General features: G+C 47.2%; 3 protein-coding genes and 1 pseudogene across 3 annotated transcripts; 3 read left to right on the top strand and 1 right to left on the bottom strand.

Annotated features, from left to right (window-relative positions):
- Positions 1-1,241: 1,241 nt before the first annotated feature.
- Positions 1,242-3,233, top strand: LOC109782375 (expansin-A14-like; annotated as a pseudogene).
- A 1,408-nt stretch (positions 3,234-4,641) lies between these two features.
- Positions 4,642-6,220, top strand: LOC109782367 (vacuolar protein sorting-associated protein IST1). Its single transcript, XM_020340984.4, has 4 exons — positions 4,642-5,053; positions 5,129-5,232; positions 5,325-5,490; positions 5,608-6,220. Exons 1-4 carry the CDS (start codon positions 4,880-4,882, stop codon positions 6,007-6,009), a joined length of 846 nt encoding a protein of 281 aa, XP_020196573.1. The 5' UTR covers positions 4,642-4,879; the 3' UTR covers positions 6,010-6,220.
- Positions 6,221-8,685: 2,465 nt separating this feature from the next.
- On the bottom strand, positions 8,686-9,255 carry LOC109782349 (uncharacterized). The gene has a single exon (XM_020340963.4). The coding sequence runs from the start codon at positions 9,175-9,177 to the stop codon at positions 8,902-8,904; it is 276 nt and encodes a 91-aa protein (XP_020196552.1). The 5' UTR covers positions 9,178-9,255; the 3' UTR covers positions 8,686-8,901.
- A 113-nt stretch (positions 9,256-9,368) lies between these two features.
- LOC109782339 (uncharacterized) lies at positions 9,369-12,585 on the top strand. Its single transcript, XM_020340954.4, has 5 exons — positions 9,369-9,667; positions 10,188-10,261; positions 10,483-10,562; positions 11,936-12,087; positions 12,313-12,585. The coding sequence occupies exons 1-5, from the start codon at positions 9,463-9,465 to the stop codon at positions 12,381-12,383; spliced, it is 582 nt and encodes a 193-aa protein (XP_020196543.1). The 5' UTR covers positions 9,369-9,462; the 3' UTR covers positions 12,384-12,585.
- The last annotated feature ends 2,224 nt before the right edge of the window (positions 12,586-14,809 follow it).

Below are 14,809 nucleotides of genomic sequence, written 5' to 3' on the forward strand. Positions count from 1 at the left end.
ACCTTCTTCGAGCTTGTTAACTCTCAATCCCTTCATGGATTCTTGCTAGTTTTTGAGGGAAAAGAGAGAGGAGATCTAGATCCACATTTCCACCAATCACTTTCTCCTCTATGTGAGGGGAACCCCTTGGATCTAGATCTTGGAGTTCTTGGTGTTCTCCTTCTTGTTCTTCCTCTCATTTTCCTCCCTAGCATTAGTTGCTTCGGTGGGATTTGAGAGAGAAGGACTTGGGCACTCCATGTGCCCTTGCCATTGCATTTGGTGCATCGGTTTGAGTTCTCCACGGTGATACGTGGAAGTTACAAGTTGAGAAGCTTATTACTCTTGGGTGCTTGGTACCCTTGAGTTTGTTCCTTTTGGGTGCTTGGGCGCCCTAGACGGTTGGTGGTGTTCGGAGCTCAATCATTGTGGTGTAAAGCTCCGGGCAAGCGTCGGGGTCTCCAATTAGGTTGTGGAGATCGCCCCGAGCAATTTGACGGGTACCGGTGACCGTCCCCAAGGGTTGCCAAAGTGTACGGGTTTGGTGACCGCCCCCAAGGGTTGCCATTTGTACGGGTTCAGTGACCGCCCTCAAGGGTCCCTTAGTGGAATCACGGCATTTTGTATTGTGCGAGGGCGTGAGGAGATTACGGTAGCCCTAGTGGTTTCTTGGGGAGCATTGTGCCTCCACACCGCTCCAAACGGAGATTAGCATCCGCAAGGGTGTGAACTTCGGGATACATCGTCGTCTCCACGTGCCTCGGTTATCTCTTACCCGAGCCCTTTACTTATGCACGTTACTTTGTGATAGCCATATTGTTTCTTGTCATATATCTTGCTATCACCTAAGTAGTTTTTCTTGCTTAGCATAAGTTGTTGGTGCACATATGTGAGCCTAATTGTTGTAGGTTTTGTGCTTGACAAATTAACCGCTAGTTTATTCCGCATTTGTTCAAGCCTCAACCGTAATTATTTTAAAGCGCCTATTCACCCCCCCCCCCCCTCTAGGCGACATCCACGATCTTTCACTCCTTAGCTGTCAGTGTTCCTGGCTGGCCATAGATGCCTCTTGTATCACACTCGAACTCAAAAATTCATCCATCAAAGTAGCTAAGATTTGTGTGGTTCAGTTATTCTATCTGAATCTTGATCTTCATACCAACTCGGGTCTGACACTCCTCCGTCCATAGCGTGGCCCCGCACCTCCGCACAGCTCGCCTCCTACCGCAACTCGCCGGTAGCTCTGCTTCCTCCACCGCCTACTCCTCCTCTTTTTGTTACGCTGGCACGACGAACAAGCGACAATGGCCTCTCCGTCACTGCTCCACCCCCCGCACTGAAGAAGAACGGGTCGAGCGATACCACGTGACGTACAAGACCTGCGACCCGAAAACGCAATAAAGGGAAAAGGCCGAACAATCAACTGATTTGATCCATGTGCACGCTGAGAACCGCAAAGAAATCGGACGGCCTAAAAATTCGACCTCAAGCCAAATCAAAATCAGTCGACTTAAATTTAATAGAAGTGTTTTTGAACTAATCATTACCTGACGATGGGCGCCGTTCGATGTTATGGACCAGGTTTAGTGCAAGATCAGCCGTACGATTGGAGGAACATACGAGACATCCTTTTGTAGACAAGGGACGCAGCCGAACATGGACATCCCAAGGTAGCCGTCAAGAAAGTCAATCAAATATCCTCCCTTAAAAATGAAAACGTCAAGCATACATACTTGAAAATCGCAAAACGCCGCCTATTTCCTCGGAAAGCGTCGAGCAAAAATCATCTCTAGATGTCAGTCGTAGACACTGTGTGAAGCAAAGAACGATAAAGAACCAGTGATATAATGCTAAAATATAAACTAACGATGATATTATAAGAAAAAAAACAATACGTGTCTGCGGATTAGTCCAGAAGCCATGGTGCGGCTGCACATGTGCACGCTACGGCATCATTAATTCGTGATGACCTTGCTGACACTCTCAAGCTATGGATCAATCACAAGCAAAGGCTTATATAAACACACATAATCATCACAACATCATCACGCATCTAGCCATCCGAGGCAAACCCCCTGAAGCACACGAACAAACAGATAGGCAAAGAACACACAGTTCCCAGATCCGCTCCGTGCAGATAAGTTTGAAGCGGCATCCTGCATCCATCGATAGATATCGACATGGCGCCGGCTCCAGCTCCAGCTCGAGCTATTGCGGTGGTGCTACTCACGTTCGTTTGCTGTGGGTGTGCCATGGCCGCGGACAAAGCACCGATCAAATGGCTGAGGGCGCACGCGACCTTCTACGGCGGCGCCGATGCCTCTGACACTATGGGTGGAGCATGCGGGTATGGTAATCTGTACTCGGCGGGGTACGGTACGCGGACGGCGGCGCTGAGCACGGTGTTTTTCAATGACGGTGCGGCATGTGGTCAGTGCTACAAGATCGCGTGCGACCGCACAAGCTGGCATATCCGATGTGGTGCAAACCAGGCGTTTCGGTGACGGTCACGGCCACGAACTTCTGCCCGCCTAACGACGCGCTCCCGAGCGACAATGGCGGCTGGTGCAACCCACCGAGGCCACACTTTGACATGGCGCAACCGGCCTGGGAGAAGATCGGCGTTTACAAAGGTGGCATCATCCCCGTCATGTACCAGAGGTACGCACGCATGAGTTTTCTTAAAAAATTGTAGGTTTTTCTCAAAAGTTAAAATTGCTGAAAGTTGGTAGAAAATCGATTTTTCTGTAGGGTCCCCTGCATGAAGAAGGGTGGGGTGCGGTTCAAGATCGATGGTCACGATTACTTCAACCTAGTTACTGTGATGAACGTCGCAGGCGCCGGCTCGATCAAATCCATGGATGTCAAGAGCTCTGAATCAAACGATTGGATGACAATGTCCCATAACTGGGGTGCCAACTGGCACTCTCTAGCAAATCTTACCGGAAAAATGCTCTCGTTCAGGTTGACTGACACGGATGGACAGACAATTGAGTTCAACAATATTGTACCTGGTGGATGGAAGTTCGGGCAAACATTTGCAAGCAAACAACAATTCAAGTGATCATTCTCCGGTGATCAATTTAGAATATGATTGGTTCATGAATGTACCATACGTACATTGTAGCAATATTGCTGAATTTAATTTATTTGTGTCGTGGTGTTCAATTACATTAATTTTATCCACTTCTTGTATATACGCTACATCATTTCATTAATAAAGGCATGTAACATCCTTGTATGTTTATATAAATTTGAATGTGTACATAAAGCATGACTGATTCTACCGAGTTTCATCTAATGCATATTTTGTGTACTTGTGAAAGCCAACATAACAATATAAGGCAAAATGGTTGAGTGCACAATAATGATGCGAAGGCTGCGGTGAACCCCCTTTCCCAAGAAACAGTATAACGCGTTATATATCAGCTTCAGTTAGTCTTTAGACATTTAACACAACAATGTACATATACTAATCAAGGGAAGACAAGGGAATGTGATCGGATGAATTTTTTTCCCTCGAAAAGGAGGACAACCCCTGGCTCTGCATCGAGCGATGCACACAATCATCTTTACTAGAAGGTTTGGGCGCGCTTTGCTGCGCCTTTGGTGTTGTTGAGATTCTAAAAAAATTACTCATTTTGTTTTAAAATATAAGGTGTATTACTTTTTTGAAAAGTCCAACCTCTTTAAGTGTGATCAAATTTATGAAAAAATATATCAAAAATTGTAATATCAAATTGGTGTTATTAGATTCATCATGAAATGAATTTCCATAATTTTTTGGCTTAATATTGAGGATGTCGATATTCTTGACTCTAAACTTGGTCAAAGTTAAAAGAAATTTGACTTTTCCAAAGAACAAATACCCCTTGTATTTTGGAACTGATGGAGTATTTAGTTTGACGGATGGGGGAGACGATGGAGCGTGTTTTATGTTTATTTATAATGCGGTTATTTGGTGGGCCTTTCATGGCGTGATTTTGTGTTATGCGTTAATCAACTCATACTTTTGTGGGTAGATTTCTACGTCGGTGGCTACGTGTACTATATTGGTGCTATAGTATCATCACATGGTGGCGCTTCTTTTTTCTAGGTAGTAAGAGGATGCACGGGGTTGATATGTTTTTCTAGCCGGTTGGTGTTGATTGATTTGAAAAATCGTTGACCTGATCGAAATCGTAAACCAAATTCAAATTTGAATATCTCAATCGAATAAACGAGCTTCAAAATTAGGGAGTATGATGAATTAAAATAATTAAATAGGAGAGATCCTTGAGAAATTATTGACTCGATCAAAATCAGGTGACCAAGTTCTAAAAAGACCTTAATTAATTGTGAGGACTTAAAAATCAGGAAGCATAGTGTATAGTATAAAGGAATGAGAGCTTTGAAAAATTGTTGACTTGGTCAAAATCGGGTGACCCAGTTTCAATTGGACACCTCAATTGATTGTGAGGCATTTTACCCTTAGGAGCTTAGTGATATAGTAGATGCAATGGAGCCGGGGCCGAAATCAAGTACTACTCACTCTTGCGTGTGCAAAATACACTTACCTAAGGGTAACCAACGAGGGTCTCATTTGCTCGCAATATTTTAAAAACATTCGTAGCATTAGCGAAAGACATATAAATTGGATGTCATGGCATGTTAAATCCTACAAGGATTGAAAACACACGAGCCTACAAATTCTTGCCCCTCCAAGGCGGACTTCAGCATGAGTCCACAAGCAACCCATCTGATCATCTCCCTCCTCCTCTCCACGCAAAGGATCAGCAATGCAACCAAGATCAGCATCCAAACGCCGTCTGCTCTAGGCAATTAGCAATACAACCGAATATAACAGAAGAGCAAAGCCAACACCCACCGCCGGGCCAACGTGCAAAAGCATAGTCCGGCCATGGGATTCCTCCACAAGACCTCCAAGCAGACAGCGAAGCTCAAGTCCCTCCTCGGGCTCGCCGTCTCCCGCATCGCCGTCGCCCGCCGGCCGCGCCTTGCTCGCAAGTCCATCGCCTGCAGCGATGTCAGCCAGCTCCTCGTCCTCGGCCACCTCAACCGCGCCCTCCACCGCGTGCGTACCGACGACATGAAGCGAGACGTGGTGGCTTGGATGCAGGCATACTGATGCTGGTGTTTCTGCGCGCAGGCAGAGCAGGTTATCCAGGAGGACAACATGCTGGAGGCGTTCGGCATCATAGAGCTCTACTGCAAGCGCCTCATCGAGCAGGCTGAGCAGTTAGACAAGCCACAGTATATTGTTGCCTGCCTCATCACGCCTGTTCTCATCTTTGGTTCTCTATGTTCATTGGACAATGAACATTGCTATTCTGTTTGGGCTGTAGGGAGTGCGGCGAGGAGCTACGGGAAGCGGCGGCCAGCATCATGTTCGCCGCCGGGTGGTGCGGCGACCTGCAGGAGCTGCTGTTTGCCCGTACCATCCTCGCAGACAAGTTCGGCGGCGACTTTGCTGTCGCGGCCAAGGAGGGCACTGGCATCGTCGACCCCATCGTAAGAACTCTTAATAACATTTGATCATTTTTAGCGGGTCTCGTTGATCCGCAGCGTAAAATGGACAGAGGAACTGCGGGCGGGAGTTCACAGGCGTTGTTTGTGTTGCCATTGCAGTTGGTATGGAAGCTGTCCGGAAGCACAGCAGGCATGGAGCTGAAGAAGAAAGTGACCAAAGAGATCGCCGCGGAGAACAACATCTTGGTGGACTTCTCCGAGCTCCCGGAAGCAACGGAGGACGGCAACGATATGTTGGTGGACTTCTTTGAGCTCCAAGAAGCAACCGAGGAAGGCAACAACAACGTTCCAGACAGTCAGGAGCTCCTCGGCGAAATGCCATGCCAGGACGACATGGATGAAAGTTCAGAGTCGGACAATGACCATCCTCACTCACATGGAACAAATACACCCGGGCTGGAGAGCGACGAGAATGTGCACATTGTTACCAACTCTGATGGATCAGATGATGAGGTTAAAGGTCGGCGCAACCGAAGGTGGTGGCGCCTTGGGTGTGCATGAGAACTGAGATGACGACCTTCCTCTGCATCCGGCTAGAAATGTAACGATATGTGCAGCAGGGCAACGCCATTTGTACATGTGCACCCACTAAATTGTGAATAGACATGAATAACACATGTGTACTTTCAAACTATCCAACAATATGTCAATATCCATCTACTCCAGTCAGCTGTATCGTCTAAATGGAAATGTTAAGTCAGCTGTATCCCATGGCCGACCCATAGTGGCCAATGCTACAATATAACCACATTGCTTAACAGTCATGGACCTCATGGTCACCTATCTGCTGCTTGGTCACCGCCGTTCATCATCTTGATTTGATGATGTAGTTTACAGTAACCACCATACCACTATGTTATCCAACCTATCTTTAATGTCACGCTGTGCAAGTATTTTTGTAAACATTATGTGGACCAGGTATAATTGCTAGCAAACCAACAAATATTTACTCCACGAGATCAGTACAAAAACTAAAGATGGCCAAACTTGGCACAACAAAAATGCACAGGGGCGAAGATATGGAAGGGGAAATAAGCCAGTGAAGGTGCGCTGCAAAGATCATGGCAAGAAAAAGCACTGCAAGGCCCGCATTTGGATTTTCTTGTGGGTGATTTTGAATTTTCTTGCTACAAAAAGAGCTGATCAGTTACCAGCGTGAATACTGATATTTGGTCAGTTCGGTAGCTGATGTGCAAATGCAAATCAAAATCAAATTTGTCGGCATACGCAATTGTATACAACAACAGGGCAACATACGATAGATTGATATTCATACCACTATTCACAGAAGTTTCTGCACAAGTATAGAACCTGTTATTAAACTAAAAAAGAGCAAACTATCCGTGGAATGACATTTGTGGAAAACACAATGGTGACGATAACCGTAGGAAACTAATATTTCCAAGCTCTCACTGCAGTCTAAGGCCTCAAGTCAAATTCCCTTTTGTATCCAAAATAGATGAACAGTCATGGTTAACAGAGTTTGCTTTTGCGCTCCTTTGATGCAAATACGATTTTAAGTCTTTTGAGTATTGGATGAAGATGCCTGTCAAGAAGTTGGTTATTCCATCACTTGTTTGATTTTTGGGCCAAAAGGAAATCAGTTTAGCAAAGTTTTAACAGGGCTAAAATAGTGTGAAAAGGCATAATCCTGACCTTTTCATCAAAACCTAAATGGTTCTTTTAGAAAATGATGATATCTTTGAAATCAAATATACAACTGCACGCCCTTCAACAGCAAGTAAAGATCCCATATATAACACGTTCTGTAATAATTATATTTTAGAGTACTATAGCTTATATCAGATATAATGGTATTATTTACAACTCTGAAGTAATGCAATCACGATAAGCACATAGTTTGGCATTATGCTGACCTTAATTGTCAGTTTTATTTTATTTACTTGAGATGTAACATAAAGATTACCAGAAAGAGTATCACATTCCAGAGTGCAGCGCAGGAATGAACCAAACATGCCCTAATTAACACATCTTGGATAAATTGTGCTAAAATAGGAAAGTACTGATATTCTGAAACCTGCCCAGCTGAACATAAGTTGTTCTTGCCTAGGCCAAATCCGGTGTGGTAGGTGTACCATATGGATGCCTTTCTGTTTGTTTACCAGCATGCGGCATTTCGATAATTATTGGCCTTGGGGCAGTAGTAGTAGTTGTAAGCATTGCGGTCATTTCACCAAACTAGTGTAGGATGTAAATATATGTTCTATACTTGCAATGCCGTATTGTCTCCTCAGTGCTCATGCATATTGCTACTACTTAAGTTTCCTGTATTAGACACCATTTTCCTGTTTAAAGGTAATGATTCCAGCAAAGGATGAGCCAAATGAACTGGCTCCTCCATCTGTTGATGGTTTGTGCAGAGCACATAAAAGAATAACAGATGGTTTAGACACTGAAACCACCAGCCTCAGCAAGGTGCTGGTCCTGCAGGGCCAACACAGCTACTTGTGCCAGCTTCCCAAGCTGGCATCCTTATCGGCAAGCAAGAAGCAACCATTAAATCAATACAGAATGCTTCAATGTGTGCTCTCCGCATTCTTAGTAAGATTCATATTTACCCCGTATAGTCTCAGTGTGGCAATGGCGCAATGCTTCACCATATTGTGACAGTATGAGAAGACCTCCTCTGCTTTCGATACTAAGTTTTATAGTACCTTGCTTGTCTTAGCTAGCCAAGAATAGATCCATGATTTTTCTTGTGTAGTTGTATTAATGGCTATTTGCCATATGCAGCTTGTGTTATTGACCTAGTAATAAGTAATAAGTTGTATACATTATGACTCGTGTCTTGCATTGTTATCCTTGTCTTGTACGGATCAGGACATTCTGGTAAACACTACTCGGTGCATAGCCAGTCTATTTCATTTCTCACAACAACTTATGTTGTGCAAAACCTGATCTGGTTTTGGCCTTGTAACCGAGGATGCGCGATTTCAACATTTCATCAAACAGTTGATGGGTAACACGATTGGCTTCAATACACCCTTAATATTTCTTCCACACATTTGATCATGGCCAGCACGACAAGTATGGAGTAGCGCACAAATGCTAGTGGGATGTAGTAATAGCCAAAGATAGCAACGCTGCAAGAACACCAGGGCAAGGCTATACGATAGTTCTAAAGCCACAATCAGGTAGTTTCACATGTAAAACCGGTACGCGAAACGCATAGTATCATGATCATTAATTTGCGAACTTATTGAACAATAGCAACCACCGTATCATGGCAATTATCCAGCAAACATAGTAACGGCAGAATTTCTATCAGCGTCAGATCTCCATAATAACCCTACTAACAGTACATAAAAGAGCCCAGACCCGAAAGGGGAAAAAGGAGGAGATGGCGGGCGTGAAACCTCTCCCTGGTGTCGCTCACTGAATCTTCATCTCCACAACGCTCTTGGCCTTGGGCGCGTACAGAGAGTACACCAGCACTTGCCGCTTGGCCACCTCCAGCTGCTGCTTCCCGTCCGCGAAAGCCGCCGCCGCGGCCGGCGCGTCGGCGAGGGCGCGGTTCTCGCGGAAGGCGTCCGCCGCGCGGCGCCGCGTGTACTCGCGGATGTTGTAGTCGGAGAACTGCCTCGCCGTGCGGAGGAAGGCGCGGAAGAGGGACAGCACCTCCGTCTTGGCTGGGCCCGCCGCCGCCATTGATGCCTTTCGTGCGATGAAAGGCTGGAGAAGAAATCTGGCTTTGGGGAACGAGGGCTTTGGGGATTTTGGGAGAGCCGCGTAGCACAAGTCGATGTTTGCTATGGTAAATTAGCAAATACACCCCTTTCTATGAAGCTTATTGTGAACTATACCCCTTAGCCCAGTAAAGCCTGGATCTTCTCCGAAGAAATCTACGGTTGGAGGGGGTTATGTGCGAAACATCAGTTATTTTCCGCTTTGGCTCCTAGGCGGCGTACTCCGCTCTTTGGCGCGGTGTGAACAATGGGCTCTCTGTCGGACTCGCAGGCGAATGGCGACCGTCAGCCGCCGCCGGCGGAGGCGGAGGATGCTGGGGCGCAGGTCGAGGAGGGAGATACCGGCCAGAAGATGGAGGGCGTCGCGTCCATCGCGCTGCTGCCCTCTGGCGCCATCTCCGGCCACTTCATCCGCCTCCCGGACTCCGCCTGCTACGGCCTCCAGGGCACCCGTACACAACTCTCTTCGTTCACCCTTCTTGTACTTGTTTATCGATTGACCCCTAATTTCTATACGCGGGCATTGTGTGGCTGGGCTCCAACCGCATCTCGCTTCAATCGTTTGTGTTGCCACCAACCCCCCCCCCCCCCCCCCCCCCCCCTCTTTGTTCAGCACAAGTGATAACGATATATTATTAGGGTTTATCTGTGTAGAAGTTTGTCTTTATTTCGAAGTGAATTCTGAGTTCTGCTAGATTTCTAGCATAACAGTATTCCAGTGCAGTGTAATATGCCATAACCTGTTACATTAGGAAGTCGGTATTTTTGTTCTTTTCTCTATCTGAAGAATGATGCATAGTTGATATGATATTGTTCTTAATTATACAAGTGAATTTCTGTGCTTCTACTTGGCTTCCATTGTCTTTTGCAACTGTGCACCATATTTGTGTTTACTCTTTACTATTTATTACACAGAAGAGAAGATAACTTTAGCTTATATTGCCGTGTTCCTTTTCTTTTGTATCATGTAAGCGATACCATGCGAGAGGGAATGTAGCCGAGGAGATGATTACCGCCTTATAAAGCTCTCCATCATTAATTTTAAGGTCAGACATCTACTATGTTCTTCTCCACAAAGTATGTATTCTACTGACAGATTATCTTTCTAATTTACTATCTTAGCTTACCTTCCTTTTTAAAATGATACTATCTCGGCTTATCTTGGGTCTATCAGAAGTTACGTACAGATATCCTAAAAACTCAGTTATCTCTTATTCTTATAACTTGTAATTTGTGTGGTAGAGGTTAACTTATGCTCATGCGACAGAGGAAGACAGAGAAGGTGGTTGTGGTGGAATGCAGGGGACATGATGCTGCTCGATTACAAAACATTGACCATTTGCATGGGTAAGTCTTCTCTCATGGGTGGATTTCCTCAGAACTAAATTTAATGTTGTCGAATTTACTGTTTACAAAAACGGTGTGGTGTGATGTGCTGATGCTCATGCCCATCAAATTTTTCTGGAAGTGCTGTTGATATATGTGAAATCTGAATATAGATGCATGTACGTCATATCTTTTCTCAGGCTATGTCAAAATACTGTACCATAATTGTGTTTTTGAAAGCATTATACTATCTGAAGTTGTTGTAATGGATTATGTTTTCAAGAAGTGCATTTATTAAATAAATGGGAATAATCCGATGAAACAGGGTATATTGGATTATTGGTCCTTGTAGGCTATTTTGTTTATCTCTATTCTCAAGTAATTAATTAAGGCCAAAACACAATTTAATTATCATTGTCTTATTTTGTGATACTCTGAAAATTACCTTGCCTCACTGGCACGGAGTTGCATACCTCTGTAGTATCTCTTTGCCATGATCTATAAATGTTCTGGCCTTCAGGATGTGTTCGGTTTGACCCTAGGTTTGCCCGACCAAAAATTTGGGTATCCAAAATTTTGGTGCAATGTAGATGGTTTGGTATTGTCAAATGTATCATGAGTCATGACCGGCTTGGCGACAAGTTTACTTCTTCATCATGCGACTAAGCAGCCGTAAATCAAGCGTTACCTGCATGAATAGACAAAAACTAAACTCTTTAGTCGTTTATTGAGTTAATGCTTTAGTCTCTATTTACTGTATACAAAAATTCAAGTCCCTCCCCTTTTTTTCTGTGAAGGCCAACTTTTGAGGTGTTCAATGTTCTTTTCTTTGAACAAAGTAGCCTCAGGCTCTTAGATATGATGTTTCATTGTGTTAGTGATTTCATGTTCAACTCTCAAGTGTATTGTTATGAATTTGGGTTTTGAGGAGAGGTACAGGAGGGGCTGTCGCCCCGGGACGGGAGGCAAAGTAGATGAACTATTCGTCTATTTTCTTGCTTACGTCCGAGAGTACATTACAGTCCTATTATTTAGATGACTTGATCCACAAGTCAGATCTAGACTTGAACTCTCAATCTTACCGTATATGGACTCATCATAGTTTAAAGGATAAACTACCTAATTGCTGGACGCTTCCAAGTTTAAAGGATAAAACTAGCTACTTGAGAGATTATGTGGATCCTCTTCTTAAATTCGTGCTGCATGGGTTATGAACTATATGTACATAACACATATGGTTGGAATTTGATTCTGGATTGTTTAGTATTTACTGTGTTGCTTGATAAAAGATTACTTCCACTAGTGGGTGAAGGATAGTGCTGCTGATGCTGTGAAGTAGTATTAGGTACTGTTGTTTTGTGCTGTTCTCCTTATGCAAACACTGTCTTTTGCAGATGGGAAGATGACGTTGTTGGGTTGGTTCAAAAGAAACATGGGAATAAGAAAGTCTTGGTCTCTTTCGAATGCGAGACGCTGAAGGCCGATAAAGCCGCCGAGGAGCATATTAGCAAGTATATGCCAAATCTTTGTGGACTGGATGCAGTTGGTAAGCATGGAGTTACTAAAATTTCTGCGTGTTAAAACAATAAACCTTGATCACGAATCTATCTGTAGTGGATGACATTAGTAAGCATGGATAGTGAGTTACTGTACTGAGCACCAATAGGCTGGCCCAGTATTTCCATCTGCTAGCTAGTCTGACATATAACAAGTGTGTGTGGATTCCTGTTGTCTGTCCTGTTAGCTCATTGGTTCTGGCTTTGCACTGCAGTGAACACGGGGAAGATGAGCATCTCTGGCATCAACCTCGACGAGGACGATGAACCAAGCGGAGACAGCTGAGAGCAGAAGCATTTTGTGACGGTGTGTTAACAGCCACGGTTGCTATCCCTAGTCAATACTGTCCACAAATCAGGATTGTGTCTCGCTGTTACCACAGCACAGCATGAGTTTTATGCGACAAATCAGCGCTTGTGTTTCTGCACTTGAAACGGTGCGCTTTGTAGCAAGTCTCTTAACGGAATGTGTGTTTGCTGTTGCTGCATCTGGCATGATCCTGATGAGGGGATTATACACCCTTGGACTTGGGTTTGGTTGTTCGGTGGGCCAATCGGCGGCGCAAAGCTTCGTCCCCGCCCATGCTGTTTGTCACGCATGTACGGGCAGAGATATCTTGCGTTGCCTGTTTCCTCACGGGTGACTGTCTGTACGTGGGTCTTGTGAGTACTGTGCGACCGTGAAGGGGGCCCCGGAGGGGTCGGGTTGTCTCGCACATGGACATGGCTCGTATGTATGGAGATAGCAGGAGTTGGCTTATCTAGGACTCCACGATCAGTATCTCTGCCATTGCATTGGATCCTGTAGAGTATCGTTGCCATGTACTACTATGTATCGGCACCAATATCCCAAGGCCATCAGACGCCATTAATTCTTAACAATCTCACGTTGATGGGGTAGTAAGAGCATCTCCACTCATGCCCCCAAAAGCATGCCCCCAAGAAGCCCACCCACACTTTTTGGATGCCGGCGGGCAAAAAGTGCCCTATTGGAGCCCCAGAAACCTGTTTTACGCCGGATTTGGCGAAAGTTACCGCCGGCACACCCACCCCAAACCCAGCCCCGCTGGGGGGAGGGCGGCTGGGGACGCCGACATTTCTTTTTTTTCATGCACAGGCCCATTTGCCAGCCCCTCTCTCTCCTCTCCTTTCTCTCTTTTCTTTCTCCTCCCTCCTCTCCTTTTCCTTCCACCACCTGCCACACACAGCCGGAGCGGAGCACGCATGGCTGGGGAGGGGACGCGTGCCCGGCGCGGAGCGGAGCGCGCATGGCCAGGGGCGGGGCTCGTGTTCGCGCGGCCGTGGCGGAGCACGCATGGCCGGGGAGGGGCTCGCATGCCCGACGCGGAGCGGAGCGCGCATGGTGGGGGCGGGGAGGGGCTCGTCTTCTTCGTCCTCGCAGTGGTCGTCCCAGTGGCCGCGCGCGTCACCATGCCGCGCCCCGCCTACGACACACAGGTGCAGGTCTCGCTCACGCTCTCCGCGGCGCTCGCCTACCTCACGCTCGCCTCGCTCATCCACCGCCGCGCCCTGTGACGGCTCCTCTACCTGGACCGCCTCCGGCACGACTCCTGGACGTGCTCCTCGAGCCGCCCCCACGAGCGAGCATGGGGGGAGCGGCGCCCCCCGCCCGCGCACTCCACGACGCCCTCGCCGGCGGCCGGTGCGAGAGGCAGCGGCGGAAAGGGCGCTGGGCGGCTGGGTGCGTGCGCTGGCCGCGACCAGGCAGCAGCGCGGCCATAGCGGGCGGGGGCAGCAGCAGCTGCCGCCGGCGGCCGGTGCGCGCGTGCAGCGAAGGGCGGCCACGGCCAGGCGCGGGCGCGAGCAGCTACAGCGCGGGGCCAGCGGAGGCGAGGAGCGGGACTACGGGCAGGCGGGTGTGCCCACGCGAGGCAGGGGCGCGACGAGGTGCGGCATGGACGGGGCGGCGCGGCAGCGTGGCAAGGACGACGGCCTCGTTTGGGGGTGGAAACGGCTGGAGACTTTTTTCATCCCCAGGCCAAAAATTTCGCCGGCGGCCCTCAAGCGGCGAAAAAAATGCTTCTTGAGGGCTCAACAGCTGGAGATGCTCTAACAAATACTCCCTATGTTCGGAATTACTTGTCTCGGAAATAGATATATCTAGACGTAGATATATCTATTTCCGAGACAAGTAATTCCGAACAGAGGGAGTAACATACAACTGTGTTTGATTGGCTGGTGTAGCTCATTTCGTTCCCCAACTGATCATGATGCTCTTTCGCTTTGAGAAATGAAATCACTCGAGAATCCTAGTAGATTGATCATTGGTGATCGATGACAAGTGCAGAGGACACGTGAGCACGGACGGAAAGGGCGTGGCATCTGGGTCGGGCGGGCTCCACGCCCAAGGACAGAAGGAACGAGAAAACAAAATTTCCAAGCACAAGAAAACATATGCGCAAAAAAAAAACGAGAAAACAAAATTTCCAAGCACAAGGCCTACTACTCCTACTCCTACTCGATACTGCTGCCGGTGGGCCCCGCGGCAGAGCCTGTCCTCCCGTTAACGACATGCTTCCCACCACTCCGCCCGCCCGCCCTCACCGCGCAGAGCAGAAGCATCCTCTCCCTCTCGGTGTACTGTCATCCTCCGCCACGTGTCCACGGGCGCCGGGCGGACGGCCCGGATCGCTTGACCCCGTCCGCGAGCCCCCGTCTCGCTCGGGGAAAGGAACGGCGGAAAGGAATGGG

The sequence above is a fragment of the Aegilops tauschii genome, chromosome 4 (assembly GCF_002575655.3).
Source record: "Aegilops tauschii subsp. strangulata cultivar AL8/78 chromosome 4, Aet v6.0, whole genome shotgun sequence".
In the NCBI taxonomy this organism is placed as follows: Eukaryota; Viridiplantae; Streptophyta; class Magnoliopsida; order Poales; family Poaceae; genus Aegilops; species Aegilops tauschii.

Coding starts and splice junctions, on each gene's coding strand:
- LOC109782339 (XM_020340954.4), top strand. CDS start 9,463: ATGGGCTCTCTGTCGGACTCGCAGGCGAATGGCGACCGTCAGCCGCCG. Junction 10,262..10,482: donor TCTCCATCATTAATTTTAAG/GTCAGACATCTA, acceptor CTCATGCGACAG/AGGAAGACAGAGAAGGTGGT. Junction 10,563..11,935: donor AACATTGACCATTTGCATGG/GTAAGTCTTCTC, acceptor TGTCTTTTGCAG/ATGGGAAGATGACGTTGTTG.
- LOC109782349 (XM_020340963.4), bottom strand. CDS start 9,177: ATGGCGGCGGCGGGCCCAGCCAAGACGGAGGTGCTGTCCCTCTTCCGC.
- LOC109782367 (XM_020340984.4), top strand. CDS start 4,880: ATGGGATTCCTCCACAAGACCTCCAAGCAGACAGCGAAGCTCAAGTCC. Junction 5,054..5,128: donor TCAACCGCGCCCTCCACCGC/GTGCGTACCGAC, acceptor TTCTGCGCGCAG/GCAGAGCAGGTTATCCAGGA. Junction 5,233..5,324: donor GAGCAGTTAGACAAGCCACA/GTATATTGTTGC, acceptor TTTGGGCTGTAG/GGAGTGCGGCGAGGAGCTAC.